The 26,967-nt window shown below is 38.6% G+C and overlaps 1 protein-coding gene across 15 annotated transcripts in view; it reads left to right on the top strand.

Annotated features, from left to right (window-relative positions):
* Positions 1–26,967, top strand: part of EPHA6 (EPH receptor A6) — a 532,902-nt gene that overhangs the window by 345,650 nt on the left and 160,285 nt on the right. For 14 of the 15 annotated variants that reach the window (XM_075515531.1, XM_075515576.1, XM_075515552.1 and 11 more), the window contains one exon: positions 21,044–21,168. The exons of the other annotated variant lie outside the window; for it this stretch is intronic. In XM_075515531.1, coding sequence (XP_075371646.1) covers positions 21,044–21,168 — 125 coding nt within the window. The remainder of the gene's footprint in view (positions 1–21,043; positions 21,169–26,967) is intronic. 15 annotated transcript variants of the gene reach the window in all.

Genomic DNA, 26,967 nt, shown 5'->3' on the forward strand with positions numbered 1-26,967 from the left:
AATCGCAATTGCCTAATGTCCCAAGGATTAGTTGCCTCCTTTACAACTAGAGGAGGAAACTATGATGCGTGCAGGAAATCTGATAGAGAAACAAAGTCATGACATGATGCACCTGAATAGCAACTTATATGAAACACTATAGGCATTCCCAAATTAAAACCATTTAGGGTTATGGGCTGAGTTATATGATATTTTTTGGTCTTTTTACCCAAAGACTTCAATGGATAATTACAATAAAAACAAACTTTTTTTTCTGCTGAGATTTTCTCTGGGTGGGAAAACACCCTTGTCTTCAGGGATGTTATGAGACAGAAAAGGACTAGGATGGCTTCTAGGTAGGAAACCTAAGGACAGAAGTATTTTCTGTGCACTATTACTGGCCACTTTGACAACATGCCATCTTTACCCAGAGTATCCTTAGAAGGGTCAAAATAAGCCACATAGAAAGAAAAATAACTAGAGTTTTGTGGCTAAATCAAGAATTTGGTTGCTCATCTGGCTGATCCTACCAGTAGCATATGTTTGTTCACAAGGTTAAGCCATACAGTTTTGTATTGTAGATGGACACACTGAGATAAATACGCACTGATTCTTACATGCACTTATTTTTTAAGTAAGCAATGTCTAGTACAGTTGTTAGATAACAGTAATAGACTCTGATCTATACCCATTTAAAAAAAAAATCATTATTCATTCACAGCAAAAAATGTTTCAAGGAGTAACTAATATGAGTTTCCACAAGTGTTAGGGATAGATATGCTTGTAATAAAAATTCTCTTGTGAAGATGAAAGCAAAAGTTGCAAAAAAAGTACTAAGGTGCTGCAAACAGAAGTGAAAATACATTCTTAACATGAACTACAAAAATGCTCTCTCTAAAAACCTATATATTTTTAATATTTTTTGTCAAAAGTCTTGTTTTTTATCTTGTGTTTTTTGCTTATATCACCATGGTTGCTTCACACCCCTTAAGTAATGCATACAGACTTTCACAAGTATGCAGTGGACTTCCAAGTTCAGACCTTACATGTTCTCTAACAACTTTTCGGTAAATTGGTAAAACATAACTGAAGCCACCTGGCATATCTCTGTATTCATACTGTTGTTTCTTACCACCAGATAAGAAAACTCAGTTTAAACTTCCAAAGAAGTTTCATGTCTTTCTTCATTTTCCATTGCATTTTAGTAGTGTAATCATGAATAGCAAATGGCGGGGCAGGAGGGTTGTTTTGGTTTGGTTTTTTACATGCTGACTCATCTGTCCATTCTAAAATCAGTTTGCAATAAATGTACACGTTGACATGGCGACAAAAAATGTAATGCATTGCAAAGCCACCCAGAAGCTGCCTATTTTTATGCATTTTAAGTTCACATGCCAGGCAGACTTAAAAAGAATCCCTGTAGAGCCTTTCTTTCTGGACAGTTTAGACAAAAAGTCAGTTCCTACATAGGTGATCCATTGGACTAGTGTGGGTACAGCATATAAATGGCTGTAGGCAATGACACATCAGTCAGCGATGCGGCTGACAGCCTGACGTGCCACCCTTGTTTCTCAGCCTGCAGATGCTTACCCACCTGCAGCTAAAGTGATTGTAGGTGGCTTTCAATGCACAGGCAGGGCAGGACTCAAGCTCATGACTCTGATTCAGTTGCAACATGCCTCAGCCACTTTGCTGCCAGAACACAGATGAGGCAGCTTCAATCTCTACATATTTTCAGTTTGATCAGTAGCCAAAATGTGCTTATTGTTTTTTGACCTCTGCAAGGGGACTAGATATTCCTTATTTTATGGACTGCAGGATATAGACAGTGAACATTCAAGCTTTTATGAATTACATCCAGACTAAATGTGCTATGCAAGCTTTATTAAGTAATAAATCTTTTCACACTAGTTTTTCAACCCATTCCCATCTTTATTGAATTAAATGGTTGCTGTTTTGGTAGTGATGATACTTAAGACAGTGCTGAGTTCTTTAACCAAGAGACTCATGTTAAGGAGTATAGCTCGTACCTTAAAGAAAGTAATCTCTCAGCCACTCTGACACTTATGAAAAAAGATCAATCCAGTGGTGTATTAATTTCAGCACCTACTTTGTGTGATTATAAAAATCCACAGGCAATGCAGATGTCTCTTGGATAACCCACTCACACAGATGGGCTAATATTTCAGCTTAGCCCTTTTTCATTACAACTAACTCCCTGCAGATATTCCATAAGTTTCATTGCAGCAGTTCCCTCCATAGGCTCTTTTCCTTGTTTGCTGCTGCAATAGTCCTGATGTTTGAAGTCTCTTCATTCCTGCATTTCCCCTCACTCAATGCACATCCTGCAGCCTTCACTCATCCTCAGTTCCAGAACATGGATAGCAAATGGTGCAGAGAGAACTCCTTCTGTTCCTGACCATCCCAGAGCAGTTTGTCCACTGATGAGTCTGTCCCAGGCCAGAGAAGCAAAACAAACCTCCCCCAAGGGAGCCAGCCAAATGCATGTACGCATTGTCAAGAAATTCCCACATTTTGCCAGGCTGTCTGCCAAGCAGATTACCTTCTGGTCAACTAGCTGGCTGTCCAAAGAGTGGATGTGCAGTGGTTAGCTAACTGCCTACAGGGGTAGCATACACTGCCTCAGCCTCCAAATTAGCTGAATTACTTTGTGTATTGTACATAGGATCACGCGTGCTGCATTTTAGGTTTACTTGTGTATCTCACTCCTGTGACTTCATGTGTGGTTAGCACTTTGCCAATTTATGATAAACTGGCTCCCTCCTTACAAAACAGTTGCTGAATATGTACAGAGGGGCTCCACGCTGAATGAATCTAGTGCATCTGAGATATACCAGTGGTGCCACAGATTGTGCAGATCCACTACAATATGCAAGATGCAAGCAGTTTCTCCATGCACGTGCAGTAGATTCAGTGAGGAAACACGAGACTTATCACCACCACATACAAGCACAGAAAGATCAAAACCCCAAAAAAACAGCATAAGACTCTTCATAAAGCTACTAAGTACAAAAACAAGCCAGGCAGCAACCCTACTCTCCTCATACATTTTCTATTCCTGTTGATTATACAGAAGAGCAGCTGTATTGAATCACACCGTTGGTCCATCTGGCCTCATATCCTCTCTCCGGCAGTAGCCAAAAACTGAAGATTAGAGATGAGTAAGAGAACAGAAAAAGTTTACAAGATGCATTCTCTGAGTACTCACCTAGCTTCTGACAAGTTGTACTTTGGGGACTTCCTTGCCCAGTAGCAGTTTAATAATTTATTATTAAATGCATGTTAAAAAAGAATCTATAACATCCCTTGGCAAGGAATTCTGCAGCTTAAATTCACATTTTATTAAGAATCACTTCCTTTCAACTTCATTTGATGCTGTCTAGTTTTTGTACTGCAAGAAGCAATGATCACTCCTTATGTTCCCCGTATCATTCATGATTTAACCTTCCATTGCATCCTCCTTTTCAGATTGGAAAGCCCAAATCTTTTCTGGAGTCACTTGTGTGTAAGTCATTCCACAACTTTGATATGCTAACTATTGTAGCTGTTTTCTGAACCCTATCCTGTTCCAATATATCATTTTTGAGATGAGGGTACCAAAATTACACACAATATTAAAAATGTGTTTGAAATGTGGACCTATGCTGTGGCAGTATGAAGTTATGTTTTGTTCTCTTTTCCCTTCTTTGTAATACCTTACATTTCGTTTAATCTTTTTATTAGAGTTGAGCACAGAGCTGGCATTTTCATAGATCTATTTATTACAGCTCCAAGATCTTGCTCCGGCGTGGGAATGGTCAGCTCAGAGCTCATTTTACTTATTAAATTAGGGTTTCTTTTCCTATATGCATCACTCTCTTCTGAATTTCATCTGCCATTTTATTATATTCATGAGTCAGTCGATCTCATGAAGTCCTTCCATAGTTCTTCACAATTAGTCCTCCTTTTTTACTACCCTGATAAGTTTAGCAGACATTCTCATCTCACCAGATCATTCATGAGCATCTTAAACAGCACAGGATAAGCAAAATGTACAGCAGGAGGCTTCTGGTAACCTTGTTCCACTCTAAAAAAAAAGTCTGTTTATTCCTGCCCACTGTCTTCTAACTTTATCCATTTATCTATCCATGCGTAGACCTTCCTTCTTTTGAGAGACTTTGGTAAGGGACTTCATCAAAAGCCTTTAAGAAATCCACGTAGTTTATATTAAATGCATCCCCCTTAACCATGTGTTTGTTGACACCTTCAAAGAACTCCAGTAGGTCATGAAGTATGCCTTCCCCTTAAAAAAATCCATATTTACTCATGTCTGGTAGATCCCAGGTATCTGGGAAGCCACTAATCCGAACACCAAGCAGGTCCCTGCTAGGGCTCACACAACTGCAAGGAGCAAGGATTAGTGCCTTAGAGCCAAGGTAGCGAGTCGAGGTCAAGGCACTCCACTTATGGGGTGACCCAACCTCGGGCCACCCCCAGGGCCGGGAGGTTATAGCGTCAGTGAGGGTTAACTGCAGCCAAAGCCCTGCAGGCTTGTCAGGCTGCCCATCAGTGGAGGTGGGGGCACAGGAGGCTGCAGGACTTGTGCCCCTGGGGCTGCACCCCGCTCTCCGGCAGGGCTGGAAGTCAGATGGGGGATTGGGGAGCTAGAGGCAGCCCCACTGTGCTCAGCTTGGGGTGTCCTGCTCATGCAAGACGTGCTGCTTCTCTCAGCAACCTGCAGGTCAGGTCTCAGAAGGGCCGTCCAATTTACCAAACTGCTGTGTGCATGCGCAAGCAGTGCATTTGAGATCATGTCTCCAAAGATTATTAGATTTCTGTCAGCTTCTTGAAGTACATATGTCTTCAAACTCAAGGAATGACTTCCCACTTTTATCGTCTCACATAAATAAAAACTTCAAGTACACTTTCTCTGAGATTTTTTCTCTTACTTTATGAAAATGTTCTCCATAAAAGAAATTCCAAACAAAAACTGTGTTTATGCAGGGTTATATTTTTGGAGTCCAGTCATAAAAAATAATATTAAAAATACAGGGAAACCTAATTTAATGTCTTATTGTAAGAATACGTCAGATTTCATGTTCTCATATTCTGAAATTAGAAAGGTATGTTTGCCTTTTTATTTTTAGAGCAGAAAATGGAAAACATAGCAATCTGACTTCTAGTGAGATTTTTTTTTCACAGTGCTGCTTTATATGTAAATATGTGTTATTCATAGAGAAAAAATATTGCATTCACTTATTACCTTAATGAGAGAAGAAGTTTCGATAGCTTGGTAACAACATACATATGAGAACTCTTTAAACTTGTGAATTGATTATGTAGAATACAAACATGTTTTGGACACTGAGAACAGTGTATATATGACACTTGAAACAGAATTATGATAACTGAATATTTCAATTGTGTATTTATCATAACAACAATTGTATTTACAAATTATTATTCTGAATCATAAACTGTCTACAAATCATTCTTAAAGAGATAAAATTTTCTTAATTATTTCATCATGCTGTTTAAACATTGAAATATATCAGCTATTGTCTTCCTTGCTAGTTCAAATTACTTGAGAATGCTAATAAATGTCTCCTATCAGCTATTTTGTATTACTTTTGTATTCAGGATTGTGTGCTTACAAAAACGTCATGTAGTAGTGATTATTGTTATCTTGGAATCTGTGGCACCATGCTTGTGTTTCTACCTATTTTAAAAAGAAGCAAGCAACATCTTTGAAATTGGTATATAGATGTTATAACAGGATTATCCCTGAACACCCGATGAAAGGTGCTGATGCAAAAGATTGCATTACGAAATGTTTAATGCATCGTTTTAAGGATATTACATGGTGATGTCAAAGTTTATAGAATAAAGTAGGGTTAGTGTGATTGTTATCTTAAAAAAACAGTAAGGTGAATGTGAATTAAAGGTGAGAAGTTTTCACCAGTTGAGGAAAGAGAACTGTGTTTTATAGGCTTTTCCGTATTCGTATATTTTTATGAGCAAAATTCATTAGCTTTTATGTCTGTGCAGTTATTTGTGTGTAGATACGCTTGTGTGGAAGGCATAGTTTAAAGATAAAATGCATGCATGAATGTGGACATAGACAGTATGTTTTAAATATACAATTGCACACATCATAGCTATATTCCTTCCACTGTTCTGTTGTGCACCTCCAGTGATCTCAGTGCTTGAGGGACAAATTAGGACCATACAGTACAGGAGATGCTTCCAGCTGAAGAGGTGCATTAGCAGAGATGCAGGGTATGTTTGAGAAAGCACTCAGCAATTAGCAGGTCCTAGGTGCGGGAAGAGCAACATTTGTCTTACTCATTCTGATCTCTGCAAAAATAACCAGGAGGCACCTTGCATCTCAGCTCTGTCTTTCCAGTCTAGCTGCTGAGAAGAAATGCAGAGCATGGACCAGACAGGCTGAGGTCATAACACTTTTAAGATGCGCCATTTTATAATCCTCAGAAGAACTTTAATTGCTAAATTTCTTCTGTAGAATGGGCTTTTGTTGTGTTCTCTAAGGTCTTGTTTCACTGTTTGAAAAGTTAATGGTGCAGGATTTTTTTTGGAGGAAGGGAAAGTCATCTGTCTCTGGGCAAGCAGCACTAAAAGACAAAATCCCATACAGCTCCTGAGGGTATGTTTCTGAGCCCGAGTTACTTGGTGGAGCACCAAAGAAGGTGTGGGGTGTTCAGTAACTTTAGACATCTAAGCTGGGTGCTCTGCATCTCCATCTGGAGGCACTGTCTGTCTGCACCATTTATACAGGGTCCTGATGCCCCTAACTTTAGATGTTCCCATTGAATTAGATGCCTAAAGTAACTGAGAGTAGATGAGCTGATTACCCTGCTGTAAATATAAAGGGAACTGACCAACAGGTAAGGACTGATAATAAACTCAAAGCTGTTACAGTTAGAGGAGTTCCTTCTCAGAGCAGCCGAATGCTCTCTTGTCAGGCAGAGCCAATGAATTAGTTATCAAAACAGCCTTTCTTCCTCAAGATTTTATGCATTCAGTCAAAGTGGAAATTTTTGGAAGGGCATTTCAGGGGAAGATCAACTTGCATAACATGAGCAGTTACAAACCCAATCGCAATATATGTGACCACCCATGGCATGAGTATTTAAGTCAACACCACAAATACTTTGTGATCGTGATCATTAAAGAAGCATAGAAAATTCTGATTTATGGCAGAGTTAACATGATGGCTCAGCAAATTAATGCCATTGGTGTGGGTTCCTCAAAATGATAACAAGTATATTTTCGGATGAAAAACTGCAATACATAAATAGCCCATTTGTTTTCATTAATTCTTTTCTATAAGGTTATCAGCACAGAATTATTCTGTGCAAACAGAAGAATATTTTTAGAAAACTATTCTAAAGTTACGTGTGATTTATTTTGTTGATATTTTTAAACTTCCTTTTTGATCACATTTTACTAACCCTTATTTTCTGAACAGTATATATAAAGAACTAGTAGATCTGGAGTGCACACATCTGAATTTGTCAGGACCCTTTCATAGCCATGCTAGGATAGTATCCTCTAGATGGCATTCAAGGAATTGCTACATGTGTAGAGGATATTTTTTTTCTATATCAAAGATTCCCTTAGTAGTTGCTGTGTTTCAGTGGTTGTTTTGTGCAGGTTTCACCATATGTTTGAGTACAGAGGGACTTGAGATGATTGCCTGTTGTAGAATATTGTAAGATGAATGTGACAGAAACAGAGATCATGGCCAATTACTGAGACATGCATCTGAATTAGGGGATCTTACTATTTGGTTTTGTTTGTTTGTTTGCCAAAGAGCTTTAAATATCCTGTGTGAACATGCTGATTTCTCAAACTTTCCAGTCAAACTCCAGACTCACAATTGAATCACAAAACAAAGTGTGATATTGAGCAAAGAGAATTATTTAAAAAACTTAAGGAGGATTTGAAATAGGAAGATATACTTAATGAGAAGAGTTAAAGAGGCGGAACAATATTTTGCTCATGAGAACACTATTTTGTGGGTAATTCCAATGTAACAATATTGCTTGTAAGCAATAGTGCAATACCAATGTCTAACCCTGATGGTGCTTAACACCCATGTACACGTAAATCAGCTGTCAAACTGAAAGTTGGCTAAATTCCCAAGTTCTGCTTTTGTGCATGCTCTGGATTGCCTCTGTTTTGACAGCATTAAGGAGCTTGGACACGTAGCATAATTTAACTCTAAATCTCATTCTAAGGATCAGGCACTTAAAAGTTAGACCCTGAAGCGCTCAGCTCCACATCACTAATGTACTGTGTGGATATGAGCCATTAGTTCTTACAAGCAACTGCCTAAGCTGCCTAGCTGGGTGTTTTCTCTCTGTAAAATTTCTGCGGTGCAGGAGACTATTTAGGGATAGATAAAAGCTTATTCCAGAGGAGACCCGTATGTAACAAACTGGCCTTTCTGCTTGGGACTGAGTTAAACAGAAGGCTCTCTAATGAGACACTACTTCTGAATTTCAAAAGGTTAGTCTAGTCCATTATTTTCTCTCTGACAATCAGCAACAAGGGACACCGATGGAAGAAAATCAGGAAAGTATCAAATGATACTTCTCCTTATGTACTCTTCCAGCTTCCAGCAGTGTTCAGTAGCATGTTAGTTAATAAGGCATGTTGTTTCTGTTTCTTGCCTGAATGTCTGTCAACTTCCCACCTTTTCGGAGGCCACAGAATTTTTATGGTTCTCTCTAGAAAATGACCAGTGCAAACTCTGCATGTGTCAGCAGGTCACCTAGACTTTGTCCCTTGGACAAGAAGAGGTTGTGAAGAGAGGGACAGCAGTGCTCAGCTTCCTCCTCAAACCTTCCTGCTTTTCCTTTCTGTAGGAAATACCTTTGTTGTGCTGGTTTGGCATAGAGATAGGAGATGAAGAATAGATTTGGAAAAAAAACTACAAGGGCAGAGTTCAGCACGCAGAATGTTGAAGAACACAAAAACTGGTTAAGACAGTGCCAAGAAAAAGAATAGAAATACCAAAGGGGCATAATGGAAGAGCTCTGAGAATTCAGAGGCTCTTGCTAAGAGGGCAGTCATCAGATAATTCATTTCTTGGAAATAAAAGACAGGCTCCTTAAGCTAAGTGATGCACTGATCTGGAAGTGTGAATGCTCAGGTTTCTTTCTCACCTGGATCTCTGTCAGGAGATTGTCTGTAAGTGCATGAGCATGGATATGTGTAATAAACATAAAACCACAAGCTTCAGGGCATGAGCTAACTAGTAGCTAATAGCTGAAGAAGCTTTCCTTTTGAAAGGTTATTCCATAATTGCCCAGGATTCCACAAGCCTTCCTTTGAAATATATTTTACTGCCCATCGCCTGATCTAATTTCTAGGCTGCTCTGTTTTCTTGGTGTTTTAGTTTTTATACAAGTCAAAAAGATGAAAACTCTTTAGCTCCCAATGGTTCTTTAACTCTGGGGAGTTTTGTCTTTGTGAATAAAAGAGACTCAATGTTCTTGAAAGAGAAGAACACACAAAAGGCATTTATTTTTCAAAGGCATTTAATATTAGTGTGACATGTTTTCAGAATATATGAGTACAGTAGTCCAGAAAGAGCCACTGCGTCTTCTGAACCTCAGATGTGCAAAAGACTGTCTATCCATTCCACCCGGCTCCTGTTTGCTTTTAGGGTTGATTTGCCCTGATGCCTTCAAGTGTCATTGCTTCTGTCCCTCACCTTGAGAGCCTATGCTCAGACTCAGAGGTGTGCAAACACCCCTGTGATAGAACTAATAGGAAACGTAAATGGTCTCTTACTACAGAGTGTGTTCCCTGATATTTTGTCTATGGTTTCTTGATAACTTGACTGTGCTACTTCTATTCATTAATTCTCTCCTTCTGCCATTCACAGAAAGCAGGAGAGAATTACTGCAACTTACCTTTGTAGACTGCTATTATTTGCACATAAGCAGGGTGCATCATTTTTCCTTAACCTCACCTCATGAGTCTCCTATTAATTGTTCTTTTCCAGTTCTTTATATCTTTCCATTGTATTTCCAGCACAGCTCAATACTGTCTCAGTATCTTCTCCAAAGAGTTAATCAGGCTGAGCTAATGCAGATGTATTAGTTTCAGTATACCAGCTAACTGACTAACTCAGATATGTCTATGCGACACTGTGTTTGGTGTCTGAACTGAACCCAAACTGAAAAAACACTTTATTTAGGATGTTGACATATCTAAAATTACTCTTGTGTTGCTCTAGAGGTCACCTTTAAAGAAGATCCACGGCTGATTTTGTACAAAGCTTCTGTGCTAATAGTAGTGATGCATGTATCAAACACTGTGGCTGAAACTGGGGGATACATTTGATCTACTGACAGCCATCTCAAAGTTCAGCATCTAAACAGGCAGCTCCAGTGTGCAATCTGTGCCACCCTAAGATGGTGTCTATGACAGGTATGATAAACTGCCCTTTGGAGTTGGCTGTCTCCCTCTAACTACAGAGGGAATCAAGACAACTTGCCGAAACTAAACCCCAGTTTTTAAACTATATGAGTCAAGTAAAATGAATTCAACCCTACTTGACTAGAAATTGAACACCTAACGTACATTTGACAGCAACAGTGCTTTTCAGTGATTCATGTACATCAAGGACAAACCAGTGACTTACTGGCCTTCTAGAAGTGTTTCTCATTGTCTGTATGCCAGAGTTTAAAAGGGTGTGCTTTTCTGTGCATAGGTCTACATATTAAAGATTTAAAATCTACTTGACCCTATGTAAAACAGAGATAGACTAAACCATAGCATTTATTGTTATCTAATGATTCTTTGTAATGAACAGATGAAAGCATACCTTTGGAATCTTTTTAGTATTTATATAATATATAATATATAATTTATAATATATAATATACGTTATAATTTCGTTTGTAACATCACTGGGAGAATTAATTTATGAAGGCATATTTATGTAGCATCACTATGATTTATAAAATGCTTTGTCAAAATCAACATTTCTGGGGAAATTTTTTGAAGATGTACATTTTAAGTCAGTATCAGATGTGTCTCCATGCACTTACACATATTCATTTAAAATGTTGAAGTACAGTAGCTCTGACAATCTCTGCACATGCTGACAAACACAGCTTTTACAGAAGGTTCACAGAAGATGTTCAAATAAAATATTCATTATTTTCTTGCTAAAAGAAAAACCTCTTTCAGACCTGTAAAGTACTGTTTGACGGAAAATGACCTACAATCTGATGTAGTCTCATATTTTGATATAAACAAGAGCAGGAAAGATTTGCTGAAATGAGTGTACATTTTAGGTTTGTCTTTGTTACATCGCAGGATGAGTAGCAATTAATGGAGTGAAAAGATTGCACATTTCCTAGTGCTTTTTAACCTGCTTATTTCATTTTCAAACTTCTGAGATCAATTTAGCAGCAGGAAGTTCTGCAGCGCAATTTGGTTCCAGTTGACCCTGGAGGGGTTGTTGCTGAATGAGACTTACTTACAGTTCTGTTTCCATAATGACACCTTGCTGCAATAAATGACGCCTCCTTAACCTCAAGTTGTATTTCCAATGAATTTATAGCAATTCCCAGGTTACACTAGGAGGTTGAAAACAAAGTTCTGCGGAAAAATGTGTCACCACAGGTTGTCCCCACATCACAGAGCATCTAGCAGTGCTGGCACGATATTTATAACTTACATAACACATTGGCTGGAACACATCTTTTTTCATGCTGATTAACATCATTATAGTAGCAATCTGAATCTGCTAATAAACCGATTTCTCCTACCTCCTTCTCTTTTAGCACAGGTTTCCTAAAAAGGAAACCCTATAAGCCCTTCTGCCTTCATTTTTAAGAGGAATCCTGCATGTCAGGAAGAGTTCCCCAGGAGACCATGCACACCAGTTTCAAATGGTATGTGCCACTGGCCAACAGTCAGTGGCGTGCCACAACATCTGAGTCAGGAGGAACAGTGAAGAGTACAACACATAACATTTGAGCTTGTGAAAGCAGTAAATCTGCTTGTTAAGAACATAGTATTCTGTTACTCTGCTGTAGGTACCACAACAGAGTTTATAATCGTCATAAAAGGTGATAGGAAGGGAAGTGATTTGCCTGGGGACAGGCACCCTTCCCTGTGCCATCAAATAGTCTGTTACTTGATCCAGAACAAAATGCCTGGAACAAGCAAATGAAGTTAAGGGGTTTTTTTCCCCAGTTACCATGTTCTTGCTGTGCCATTCAGCCACATATGTTGTTGCTACCTGATGTGAGCTGATATGCTGGTGCCACACGACCATAGTGTTGTCTTCTGCCAAACAAGGACAGAGAAGCTCTGATTTTGGGAGAGCTGGTCCCTCAAGAATCCCAGTGACCTATTAGGTCTTTAAGCCACTTATTCTCTCCTGCTGCTCCAGCAATAAAAGGCAGTGGAAGGGAGCCAAGAATCTGTTTATTCTGATGCAAATCCCTTTGGTCGTCAGAGGGCATTGATTTGACATGATTTCCATGTATATGACAGGCAACTCTTTTCACTTTTGCAGATTTTTTTTGTTTGCATGTGATTCCTGGAATCACACCCTTCCACTCAGCTTGTTTGAATTGCATTTATTCTGCTTGCTTCGGAAATACAGAGCATATAAAGTAACTCCTTAAAATATACAGATATGTAAAACATTTGTGTGATTTTTTTAGCTACTGTTATTTAAAGAAACATGTTATTAAAATATTTTAAATTTTTCACTGTATTATAAATTATGCCAAATATCTCACAATACTTTTTAACTTCGAGGGGTTTGCACATGCACCTCGTCAGAGACAACAGAGCATCCACACAGGCTGACTGACAGTTGATAAGGCTTTGTTTTATACAATTGCTTTTAGGTATCTTCTACTATACTACTATACTACTATCTTCTACTATACTACTACATTTTGAAGAATCGGGGACTGAGCAGGTCCTGTTAAAAGTAAAGATCTAGGAATGCTTCTGTCTCAAGCTTGCAAAATAATGAATGGCAGCACATTCTGTAAATGAAAGAAAATCTGTAGTGTTGCAAAATCATATGGGTGAATAATTACTGTCTTCATACATAAGATCAACAATAGATGAGAGAGGGAAATTAAACAACAAGGAAGAAAGAATTGCATTATGGAACATATGGAAATGGAAAAAAATGATGTTGAATCTACGTTTAGCCTGGAGGAAATTTGAGGGTTGCATCTATCATGACCTTTAGCCCACAACACTGTAGCAGAATCCATTTTTTGATAATGGTATTAGGTTCACTTGGCTTCCATCCACCATTTCTGAGCAAGCAAAATCTGCAAAGGGAAAGAATTTAAAATGGAGGGAGAGATTATAATTATAGCTTGCTGGAGGCCTATTTTTCAGTAAATGAAGTGCTTCAAAAGCAGCATACTGTTATGCTGTCCTTTGAATACAAACCTTTAGGGAACTAGTGTAAGAAAATAAAGTAAAAACATTATTTTTCACCCCAAACTTGTTAATATGCTAGCTCTAATGCCTTGTCAGGAAAACTCCATGCTCAACTTTGAACTCCAAGGTTAGTGCCAGTAATAGTATCCCCTCCAAGCATTATAACTGTGAATTACCACCAAAGTGATTAAGAAGATAAGAGACTCTATTATGTGAAGAATCAAATATCTTATCTAGTTACCGTACTAATTGGAAGCAGCCTTGTATGGTAAGAAAAAGAATTCTTACTGAATTCAGCATAAACCCAAAAAAGTTTCAGCCACTTAATCTTTAATATACAGAGAGATGGGTTATGAACTGTTTTTTCTTAGAAAAGTTTAATTAATGTTCATATTTCCATAATTTTTCCATGTAAACTTGTGCTTAGTTTTTAGTCTATATAAAAATAGACACACACACACTTCTAACATGAAAGTGCTCACATATTGGAAATAATGAAAGGTATTGACATTCACATTGTGCATTAGGATAGCTCAGTCAAAAGATTAAAGAAAATCTCTAGAGCACAACCAGAAAAGAATATAAACATAGGTCTCCTGAATCCATATCACATTCCTTGCTCATAAAATAGTCTCTCTTCCCTTATCCTACAAAGATAGCAACAGAAAGATTAGCAAGCAAACACAAAAGAAAAAAAGGAAGAAATGCATCTCTGCTGGAGGACTAATAATCATATTGCAGGAATGTAGACTGCTGTAGATGATAGGCAGCACAACTACATCTTCGTCAGTTGACCAATAATACATGTCACGCATGGCACTAGTAAAGAAGGCTGAAGGCTTTTGGCCTCAGCTTCTCTACTAAATCCTTCCTTGGTAAATAGCTCAAATGCTAATAATACTGGAGGTATGATCATTGATCAGGAAATGTCATTTCATTACTTCCAGTTCTGTAATGTCTCCCCTTAGAAAACATCTTTTTATTGCTTATTACCTTTCTTACAGACTTTCTAGAATCAGAAGTAAAATCAATATTTTTTCTTACTGTGCGCTGAAATAACAATTTTTCCAAGTGTGGGATCATGAATAAAATCTCAGACTTTATTTATTGCTATGTATAATATAAGATCATACTCAGTGTCCAACAGTATAGAAATTCTAATATAGATACAGAACCTAGACTGGAGAAACACTATCTAAATATAATAGCATTTTCTGGTATACAAAAAGGTGCAAAGGTTGTTTTTACCATCCAGAAAAGCACTTGAAAATTAGACCTTGGTACATCTCTATAATTAACAATTATAAATACCACATATATATGGTTTGACAAAAATCTGACAGTGTTTATTTTAAAGTATAGCTGTATTATTTTTCCTTTTCAATCTACTGGTATCAGTGGTTTACAAAAGAACATTCTAGTATTACAATTAAGCAAAAGGAGAAAACATTTGAAAGTAAGTGTACTTATACTATATTCTGTTTCATTAATTTCCTAAAATTTTTGTTGAATGGGTTTTGGATGATGAGATAACCATAACTTTCCTAGTGTTAAGCATAGTTTACTGTGTGATTTAACCTGTAATATAAGCTTGAAAAAGTCCTTTTCTCTTAATGAACAGGAAAACAATCATCTTTTCTTTTCTGACCAACACAGACATGAAACCCAAGTCAACATAAATTAGTCCTCGCAACATTGATATTTCTTCCACCCTCAACTGTCCTTCCCTTAATGAAAGAAATTGTTCCCCAACAAGAGGAATGCAGGCTCCCTGCAGGATGTTAAAGCAGGTTTCCTCCTGTAACTATATTGTATGAAACTAGGAGGGATCAATTAATGAGTTTTCAAAGAAAATCAAGGTTGCTGAGTGGGCCTCAGTCAGTATTTTCCCCCAACTGCAGTTGGGAAGTGGCTGAGGTAGGAGAGAAAGAAGAGGCAGGGAGGGAGCTGGATTCCCTCCTCTACTGGGAAACCCCTACTCAGAAAATATGTGATAAAGCCCTATATTTTGGTGAGTATGGTCTTTCCTGTGCCTTAAAGCAGGCAGAGGTCTCGAGGAAAGAATTACATGTAATTATGCAATTCAGATTATTATTGGTAATGGTAGAGGTATAGAAATGTCTAAGTAAATTAGACCACATTATCCCAAATGGCAGTATTTTACACATTGAGACCCACAGCCTTCTCATGATGATGGTGTCCAAAGGAGTAAAGTCGCAGTCCTCAACACAACATGTGTACAGTTCAGATCACCCTTCCACTCCCTCCCCTCCAAATTTGTATCTGCTGGCAATTCATTGGCCTTGGCCAAAACAGACACAATGCAGGGAAGAAGGAGGGAAGAGAACAACGGTGATGCAGCTGTTCTTCTTTGTTGGATGGTAGATTTTTTAACAAGAAAGTGATTGTGCATACCTGGTAGGGCCTGTTCTGCCAGCCAGTAAAAGGCCATTGAGCTGTCATGGTTTCTCTTCACTAAAGAAATAAGATTTGAAATGAGATACCAGAGGGGGAGAGTGCTCCATGTACAGACAGACATCAGGTGAGCTTTTGTCATCAGCTGCCGTTGAGTCTGAAGCCTCTTCATAGTGAATGGGCACCATGTCAAAGTTGTTCAACCCTGGAGACCAGGAGAGAAATGCTGGAAATTCTTTGCCTACTTTAAACAGTATGAAACAAGAAATTGGAAAATTAGAAAACGGACTAAAGGAAAAAAGCTTCAGAAACCCTACAGATCACCTGTTTTGAAATCAGACAGTTACAGATAATGGAAGTCAGCTTCAGAAGATAAGAAAGTCTCTAGAGAAATGACACTGGAATCCAATCATTGTTTAAAATACACATTTTCTGCCCTTTGTGTAGCGTATGAGAAAAGGGATTCTGAAAAAGAGAAGCCAAAGAGATTTAGAATAAAATAAGCTCACTCTGAATTAAGGAATGAACTTTCATTATTCAATACAAATTTGAAAAGACAAAGAAACTTATCAGACTAAATTAAATGAGAAGCTCACAGCATTGTAGATGACTCATCGCAATTCAAGAAATTTATAACAGTGTAGAGGAAAACATAGAGAGCAGATGGTGCAAAGAATCCTAGTACAAAACAGAGATCAGCGCTGAGCTCAAGAGCCAGAAACCATCCTTCAGCCTAGTACCAATGGCAAGAAAATGCTGCCATTAAAGTGATTAAAAGCCATGCTGTGCTTCTAAGCATTTTTTTTTTCAAATGGTTTCATTGGGTAACCAAATTAGAGCTCTCCTGCAGCTACTGGATTTGAAACAACTAATTAAAAGAACTTCCCATTGATTCATCATAGGAACATTAGAGCAATCTTTATAAATGGGCAAATAGGATTTACCTATTTTACAATTTTCCAGTTAAAAAGAGCTTTAACAATAAATGGATAGGATCTTTAGGGTCTAAATAACTTCTGCTCTAGTGAGTAACTGTTATAAGAAGCTGAAATTTCTTGGTACAAAGTATTGCTTTTAGTAGCACTTCACAACAACTAAAGAAATAGAAACTGAGCTAGCTGCAGCTTTTAATTATTTGGGTTTATTTGTCTCTTTCTTTGTACAACAAATTTCTGACTGGAATCTTTTTCCTAAAAGTCATTATTTCCTCTGAGATGTGAATAGATAACCTTCGTATGACAAATTGTAGGATCATCCTCCTGAACATATAAGAAATGGTTAATGGTGACTCTTTTGTGACTTTTTGTTAAAACATACACTTTTTTTTTTTGCCTGGTAACCTAATACAAACACAAATATGCTTCTCGTATTCACAGCCTAGGAGATGCAGTGCTGGCACAGTGCTATAGGTGTGATGTGAGCCTTGCTGTACGGGGTTTTCAGTTGCAAGTGCAGGTCAAGCACAGCTGGCTTAGGAGAGGGCTGAAGTAATTTTCTTCCATTATTTTGCTACTGAGTAGTTTCCCAGAGAGAAGACACAGGCTACTTCTCATACTGAACATTTGAGATGATCTTCTGTTGCACCAGGATTGTGTTTTGACATGGGCTTGCTCAAATGGAAGAGTTACTGCGGTGAGCTCAGGCTGAAAACACGCATAAATTACTGTATAAATCTGGAAATCAGAACCCAAAGAAAAATGCACCACATATGAAAAATGTTAGGTCATAATTTGAAGAAGTGTAATAGTAGTAATCTATATTTAAAAAGCCTAGAAGGACCAAGAATATAATTATATCCACAGTTTAACCTGGTGTTTTCTGTTATCAAGATCAATCATTTTGCAAGGATTTGGTTGTCTGACCAGTGAGCCCCCAGATGCAGTGAGATGAAGCCATGATGTGCGGGGGAAGGTGGCCCAGCCAATGTCCCTCATCCATGAGCAGGCACACAGGGTATATCCGATGTATCTGAAAGGTTGCTATAGCTCCCTCAGACCTGCCCGTAAATCACAGCTCAATACCGGTGAAAGACTCAAAACCAGCAAATGGTAAAAAAATGTATATGAGCAATTGCCCTCATAGGCCCATGATCAGTGTTTAGCAAATACAAATCCATGTTTGCTAGCTCCTGTTTTCCTTTAAACAGACCTATCTTTGTTCTCTGCTTGGAGTAGCTGATTTTGCCCCAGAGAAATATTGTGAGAGCTCAGCTTCACCCTCAATTTCAAGAGTAAAAACTTCATTTTAACTGAGGGAGTAGTTATACATACCCAGAGATAACATTTTGGTCCAGAACCTATGAATGCTTTTTATTCATTTGTATTTTGTTGTATTCAGTTGCTTACATTATGCTGTTTAAGGACTTCCTGAAAAATAGGTTAATCCTTTATTCAGCATGGCAGGAATTCTTTTTTTCTCTCATTCCCTTGCATTAGACTGGTGGTTAAAGTGGCGTAAGTACAGGTGTAGGACAGTTTTCTGTGTAAGCTCTGTCTTGTCCACTTAATACTTTTGGTAGGTTTTTTTCATTTCGTGTTACATGTTGGGTTGGGTTTTTTCCACATCAGAGAGGACTGGACTATTACACCACAAAACAGTTATCCACAGGGAAGATTGACAGTGGATGGAAGTTTATTTTCTCTCTCAAATAAATGCACTGTCACAGAGAAAGAGATTGTTAGGTGCATGTCTGTGCGTAGAGTTTCTCTTTTTTCAAAGGAAAACAACTGGGTTTGTTTTCTTTACTCTTTGTTTGCATTCTAGAATGAATTTATTGTTTTCATTTCTTAAACTTCCTGAAATATTTACAGGAAAGAAAACTAAGGTGTGAAATTTTGTGACTAGAAGCAGATTCTTATTTCATTTTCCTAGTGTGGTGGGTTGACCCTGGCTGGGCGCCAGGTGCCCACCAAGCCGCTCTATCACTCCCCTCCTCAGCTGGACAGGGGAGAGAAAATATAACAAAAGGCTCGTGGGTCGAGATAAGGGCAGGGAGAGATCATTCACCAATTACTGTCCTGGGCAAAACACACTCGACTTGGGGAAATCAGTTTAATTTATTACCAGTCAAATCAGAGTAAGGTAATGAAAAAATAAAAACTAAATCTTAAAACACCTTCCCCCCACCCCTACCTTCTTCCCAGGCTCAACTTCACTCCCAGTTTCTCTACCTCCTCCCTGCCAGTGGCACAGGGGAATAGGGAGTGGAGGTTGTGGTCAGTTCATCACACCTTGTCTCTGCCGCTCCTTCCTCCTCAGGGGGAGGACTCCTCACACTCTTCCTCTGCTCCAGCGTGGGGTCCCTCCCACAGGAGACAGTCCTCCATTAACTTCTCCAACATGAGCCCTTCCCACGGGCTACAGTTCTTCACAAACTGCTCCAGCGTGGGTCCCTTCCATGAGGTGCAGTCCTTCAGGAGCAGACTGCTCCAGCCTGGGACCCCCACAGGCTCACAAGTCCTGCCAGCAAGCCTGCTCCAGTGCAGGCTCTCCACAGGGTCACAGCCTCCTTTGGGCACATCCACCTGCTCCAGCATGGGGTCCTCCACGGGCTGCAGGTGGATATCTGCTCCACCGTTAACTCCATGGGCTGCAGGGGGACAGCCTGCCTCACCATGGTCTTCACCACGGGCTGCAGGGGAATCTCTGCTCCGGCACCTGGAGCACCTCCTCCCCTCCTTCTTCACTGACCTGGTGTCTGCAGGGCTGTTTCTCTCACATATTCTCACTCCTGTTGCACATTATTCTCAATAATTCTCAATTACTGTTGCACATTAACTTTTTTCCCTTCTTAAATATGTTATCCCAGAGGTGCTTCCACCATTGCTGATGGGCTCGGCCTTGACCAGCAGTGGGGCCAGCTGGCATTGGCTCTATCGGACACAGGGGAAGCTTCTAGCAGCTTCTCACAGAAGCCACCCCTGTAGCCCCCCCGCTACCAAAACCTTGCCAGGCAAACCCAATACACCTAGGGAGCCTCTTTCATTCAAAAGATAAAAACAGAAGTCATAAAAATGTGTTATTTTTAGGAGGCAGCTCCTTGGAAGCTTAGAAGAGGTTAAGATTCATAATAGAGAGGAAAGGGGAAGGGTGTGTAATAAACTGATATTTGGTAGGGGAAAGACAAATAGCGAAAGCTGTGAACCACTGGAAGAACTTTTTTTTTTTTATGGTAGCTGGTTTGTTCAGCTTACTCAGTTGTCTTCAGGACTGTTGAACAACATGACTGGTTTTGTTGTAATATTTGGGAAAGCTGCACATTAATACTATTAAAACAGCATTAGTGTCTGGAGAATATTAGACCTCCTTCGACATGCTTGAGCAGATTAATAAAATAAGCAAAGATCGTTTTCTAGAATGCAATTTTTGCACCATTTGAAATTATTGCATAGATAACAGTGCACCTTCTTTTCCAAAAGGGCAGAAAATCCAATTCTTAAAATTAGTTAACCCCATCGTGAGATAATTGGGCTCTTGAGTGTATCCACCCATGTTGGGCCCCTTCCAAAAGCTGCTGGAAGCGGTTCCTACTCACCGCACTGCTGCAGACCTGCAGTATCAATTCCAGGAGGTAGGTTTGGGGGCACCTTTGCCCCCAGGGTTTGCCCGTCACCCAGTCCCTGCCACTGGCCTCCTCTAACAAGCTGGCTCTTCTGTGCGCACAGCTGCCTCACTGATGGGCTAAAATGCCCTTGCTGCTGCCAGCCCAGCTAGCAGGAACAGGATTCGTTGCGTCTGTTTTAAGCTGTGACACTTTATTTTGCCCCAAAGAGTACACTGAATGTACATTTTGCACAGCTGAATTATGACATTTAAAGCAGATTAGCCTGAATGTAGGATTTACTGTCTCTGAAACACGGTTCTGCTCTGGACGCGAAGTCCTCGGAGCCAGCAGCGCAACCTGGTTGTGCACAGCTGGCAGTGGGGACCGGCACAGGCGCTTCTTTCTATGTTTTTGTATATAGCCATTTTTCAGAAGCTGGTCTGCACTTTAACAAAGGAGTTACTGGTATGTACTTGAGACAGTAATTCCAGGTTATATGGTTTCCCTGAGAATTGCCATCTGTCATGCTTTTCTGCCTGGAGGTCACTCAAAGTTACCTCGGGTTGGTATCCTAAGACAGTAGGTTGAAAGGATAAACCGTGTGCTTCGTCTTTAACCCTTAGTTATCCTTTTCCCTTTCAGCACCCTCCTTGATAGGTATGGTAAGGAAGGACTGGGCTTCCCAAAACAGCATTGCCCTCTCCTGGCAAGAGCCGGACTTTCCCCATGGAGCCATTCTGGACTACGAGATCAAGTACTATGAGAAAGTAGGTCTCACTTACGGCATCACCCAAACTCAGATCCTAAAGAGCAAAATGTTTTGTATTTTTAATATTAAAAAAAATACTTTAAACTTTTCACTTGATCCCACATACAATGCTATATAAGTAGACGCTTTATTTTGTACTGATTTTTCATTGTTTTACTTCTGACTTGTTAATGACTGTCTTGTTTCATGTGAAAATCGAGTAGAACAGCAGGCAGGCAGTAGATATACCTGTCTCATAGTAACTACATTACGAACATGGATAAATGGATCATATGCTTGAACATATTTTGATTTACGGACTGTAAAAACTTTACATTAGAGTGACACTGAAACTATACAATTAAGGTGAATGTCAATGTGATTTAATTTTGCAACGTCATTTAGCAATAATCTGTGCTTAAATGAGAGTGCACCAGCCTTGTTTAGAGGGTTACAAAAGGTTACAAGAGAGAGAAACTGCATGGCATTCGTGTCAAATTTTTGGCATTCTGTCAAAATTGCGTGTTTTCACACAAAAGTGGGCAACAACATGCATTACAAGTAAATGTACAAGGTGCACACACAGCACATCTTGTGAAAGCATGATTTGAAGCCTGCTTCTCCCAAAGCACAAAACGCATTTCGTCATTTCCGGTTGGCTACAGGGCCTTACACTTGCAGTGTAAAATTTAGTGCTGATCAGTGCCTTCATTCCTAGAGACATTGGCAGGATTCTTTTGTTGTCCATACCTTAAACAGTCACCTGCTAAGTCAGTTCTTGCTATTTCTCTGTCCCCATCTGAAAGTCACAATGGAACTAATGGGTATGCGAGAGGACCACAAAGAACAGAAATATAAGCCAAGTCATGAAAGAAAGATTTAGAGACGTTAGGCTCTGTAAATATCTGATAATTTTCTTCCTTGGCTGCACTTCTCTATTGAGATTATGCAGCTTTAATGATGCAGAAAAAAAGGGTAAACTGGGAAAAAATCCAAACAATTTAAATACAGCTAGAGGGAGAAGACAGATTGCTTAGAATATTTGGTAGCCAAAGCAAGGAAACCTTACTTTCCTACACTAACGGAAGTCCTTCAGGTTTTGATCCGTTACCATAGTAAGCCACATTATGACTTGCACTGCCCTTGGTTTGTTTGTTGATATTAAAATAATAACCGGGTGAATTAAACAAGGGAAATAGTGAGATTTCATTCAATTGAATAGGAACAATTTCAAATATTCAAAACCATTCATATGGATGTTAAATTATAAAGCTTATGTTTATAAAAAAATTTTATGATCTGCCAATAATGATCTGCCAATATCTGTAAATACTGAGTGACATGGCAAAGAGCTCTCCTTAGAGGTCTACATATTGCTTAGACTTGTCTGTTGTGCAGCAGGACTAGACACACAGGCTTCACAGCCCTTTGTTATATAGAGAGTTTAAACCACTCCTATCCGTTTCTACCAAAAAAAGAACCATTTTCTGTTTTCACCTTTTATAATGCATAAGGAATATCTTTTAACTATAAATTTCTCTTCCCTCTTAGGTGTGGGGAGATAAATGAACTGCTGGCATCCTCTAGTACTGTTGCACAGGGGTTATTTTCTCCCTAAGTCACTAACTGAACTAAATGCGTAGCTCTTGAATACACCGTTTGTTAGTAAGTTAGAACAGGCATGCTCTCTGGCAATGCAATGTAATAGGCAGAATGAAAGACAAACAAGCCAGCAATAGCAGTAAGAAGATCACTTATTTGAGCAGAGGGATAGGTATGTGACAGATTTTGAAGAACTCTCTTGGAGACCAGATTCTAGACCAGAGGCACAAATAATCTAGTACTAGAAGTCAGTCTGCTGATTTGCAGTATTAAATTAGAAAATTATATTTATATAGTGCTGAAGAAATGTACATTATAACTTTAATAGTGCATAAGTATAGCAGCCAAATGCAAATGGGATTTGTATATTGAAAAAGAAAGAGGGTGTGAGGGGTAGATACAGCAAGTGAAACTAATCTTTCAGGCTTCCCAGTAACCCTCAAAGAGGGAAGTATCAGCATTTATATTCTCAGCAGCAGTGACAAAATAGGGATGGTGCTGCATACCCACAAAAAATGTGATAAAAGTGAAATAACTGTCTACTGGGTTTAGTCTGAATTTGCCACAAAGACGTCCCTCTACTGGAGAGTAAAAAACTCAGCTAAAGTTCAAGAACAAGTTTAGTATGAAACCTCAGAAATTTTATTAATATCTTAAGTAGTCAATAAAAATGCAGAGAACGGTATCCTTAGGTACTAATAAACACACTAATTAGTAAAATAGAACAGCTTTTGCAGTCCTATCTTTATCCCTTCTTACTGTCATTTGTGTTTAAAAAAGAAAAGAAGCTTTGTTCTTATATGCAATACAAGAAATTGAATGTCTTCATCAAATACAAACACTAAACAACCCAGTTTCAACAGATTGTATCGGTTTCTTAACTTTGTGAAACTCTGAAGAACCCTGCAGGATTTTAAAATTGCAGAAGTACAAACTGCCATTCTTATAAGACACCTTGTTGACATTTGCAAAATTATCAAGATGACATTGGGGACCATGCTAGGGGAGCATGCTTGCTTTTAATTATAACCAGTAGGAATCCTGCAGCTCATAAATGGAAGTCATATCTTGTCACGTGCTCCCAAGGTTTCATGAAAGATATGTAAACTTACAGAAATCAAATTAGCTGTCTAATAAACTACTGTGAGCCTTCCACAAAATGGGGCAGTTTCCAACAATTTTTTAAGACAAATTAGTGACGGTGAACCCAGAACATAGAGACGCATCTTTCCATGCATATCCAGAACGAGCAGAACAAGGGAAGGAGGCTAGACTGTGCTAAATATGCAAGAAACTTATATTTGCACTCTTGCACAATACAAATTGCACACAGAGAACTATTGAAAGATCAAGCCCTCTCTGTGAAAAATATGCACGTCTTCTGAGAAAGACTCTACCAAATAATAAAGAAATAAATAGGGAAGGAAAGTTACACAAGGCTATCAATAAGCTACAAGTATGGAACATATACATTAATTTAAAAATATACTAAAGCAGCTCAGTAATTTGTCTGTTTTAAAGCACCTTTCATATGACCTTCATTTCTTCAGTGAACTGCTGCAAAATACTCAGAATCATAACTTAACAAAATATTGTTTGGCTTTGTATCTGTCTCTAAAAATGAAAATCTTGAGAAAATAAAACTTTTTTGTGAGCCAATTCTATATGGATTGTACAGATTTTTAGTTTCTTACTTAGGAATACACTGGTACATATTTACGGGGTTGGCTGACAAGAGGTCACTTGTTCTGCAGCTTTTCAGTCAAAAATGCAGTGAACGTAAGCTGACCTAGGACATAATTAGAGAGCTGACTTGGCCTGTGAGGAGAACAAAAATTCCTAGACATTCAGTCCAAGATGCTATGAGTTTTTGTCATGGTAAAGAGAAAAAGTTTTCCATTGCTTGAATAGTTATGTGATATAACCAGAGAGAGAATATCATGATCCTGAAATAATACTGTATGTTGAGGCCTGGTAGTCGAAATATTTTATTTCTGCTAGATTATGAATCATTCTGAAAACTATAGTTAGCAACATTTGTCACCTTAGACGATAAGTGAGTCTTTAGAGCAACACACAGAAAATCCATCAAATATTTGACTTTAGAGATCTAAGATGTATTCTGAAAAGCATTTCTTCATAGACCTTCTTTGTAGTCTTCATAGATATTAAATATTTGCAAATTATCTCTGTTGATACAGGATGTCTGCCCTATTCTGCAATCTGTTATCTATCCATTCTATTTTATAATCCTTTAATATCTTCCACAAACAGCCCAGTACTTTTAAAAGAAAAAAATCTCTCATAGGCAGTATTGTCTTTCCCTTTAAAAATCAAACTCCAGATATCAATATAATCGCAGTTTCTTTGCTTTTATACTTTAAAACTATTACTCAGACACTGACAAAAGCTTTTACTTTTTGAAAGATTCCAGGGCATTCGTAATCTATATAGCTCTCGCCAAAAAGGTCGCATGTTCAAGTTAAATGGAGGAGTGGGATAAGATATGGCCTTGTTACAGCCTTGTAATGAAGCCGAGTCCTTCTGTAGGAATTCCCTCACGGGAAAGGAAACACAATACTCAGTGGATATAGACTATACCAGCTGCACTTCAGGTTGTGCTGTTGAACTGGAAAATGCCTATTCCTCCCCTTTTCCACCCAAACCCTTAAAGTTAATCATCAAAAATTAATGCTCCCTGAGAGCTGTATTAAGCATACCAAGCTGTATACATATCAGCAACTGTATTAAGTTTAAGTTCTCCCATATGGCCCAAATACACCAGCTGGATTATATTTTCTGTTACACACAAGATAATATATAATTAGCTGAGGAAGCCGGTCTATAGAGAAGAGATTTTAATAGGATGTACCCAAGCAATATCCCAAGGCATTGCAATGACATCTCCAAATAGGGACTATCTTTTGGAGCAGGATGTAGGATGGAGGGACTGGCTGATGCTTCTTCGCTTTCTTGTCTTTTGATGAAATTTACACTAAAGCCAAATCCCTTTGACAAAATACTTCATTTTGTTGGCAGACTCAATTTGCAACTCACTGGCAGTTTTCACATAAAAATTTTAACCCACCTCCATATGACAGTGAGTGGACAGGATATGTAGGATGTCAGATATGACTTTTCCTCCATTCTAGTATTATTTAGAGTTGAATTAATAAATAAAAGAGAGAAAATAACCTAGCAGTAGAGGCAAGGGGGAAATTAGTTTTCAAATGAGATTTTAAAAAGAGATGAAGAGCCGATGAAGCAGAGAGATAGAGGAAAGTACCAGGTTTAAAGAATTAGAAAGCTGTGTGACCTTGTTAATTTTTCTATCAGTCTACAGCTGTACTTATAAGAAACGATGCTCCTTCTTAAAATCTAATATTAAAACAAACACCGCTATTTCTTTGAATATTCATTAATATTAATTAAAATGAGCCATCCTGAATTTGAGTAGTAAAATACGTAAGAGACCTTGAGGTAAATGACTTGATAGGAATAATGCGAAGATTTAAGACTATCAATGCATAATGTTTTGAATGACAGAATTATTTTACAAAAATTAATATGGAAAATTGTAAACAAGAAAGTAATTTTGTCTTTCAGAATTGTTTGCCTACAATAGTATTCTGTAGTTTAAAGCAAATCTGTCTAGAAATATGTGCACCATATTATTTCAAAGCCATAGAAGTGTATATGTACAATAGATTACATACTCTGGACTTTGACGGCAAAAAGATGTGGCACTCGGTGCATGTACAGAGGTATGAACTGATAACCTTGATATTTTTTTCTACACTTTTTGAGCAACAGATAATCTTGTGATATGCTCAGTACCGCACTGAAGACTAGCACAGCAATAGCACAGCCCTGGGAGCCCCAGGAACACATCAAGCTCACTTTGACTCACGTGCGCAAGTTGTTTCATTCCAGCTTTTTTCCCATGTGAACTGCCAGTGTAAGGTGTGTGACTCATCCTGGTTTAGCACAACAGATGTTCTTCTGTGTCTTCTCCAGCTAAGGAGATATTTCATTATGATCTTCTCAGATTAATTCAGTTCTGCTCAGGCAGAACCTGACCCTACTTGAGTATCAGCCAGAATCTAACCTAAATGAGCAGGAGCCATACATGTTCTCATTAGACAAGATATGGACATTTCTTATAAGAAGCCACGTCATGTAGATCAGACAGTCCTCCGAATTTCTGGGTGACAGT

Source organism: Mycteria americana, chromosome 1 (genome assembly GCF_035582795.1).
Source record: "Mycteria americana isolate JAX WOST 10 ecotype Jacksonville Zoo and Gardens chromosome 1, USCA_MyAme_1.0, whole genome shotgun sequence".
NCBI lineage: Eukaryota > Metazoa > Chordata > Aves > Ciconiiformes > Ciconiidae > Mycteria > Mycteria americana.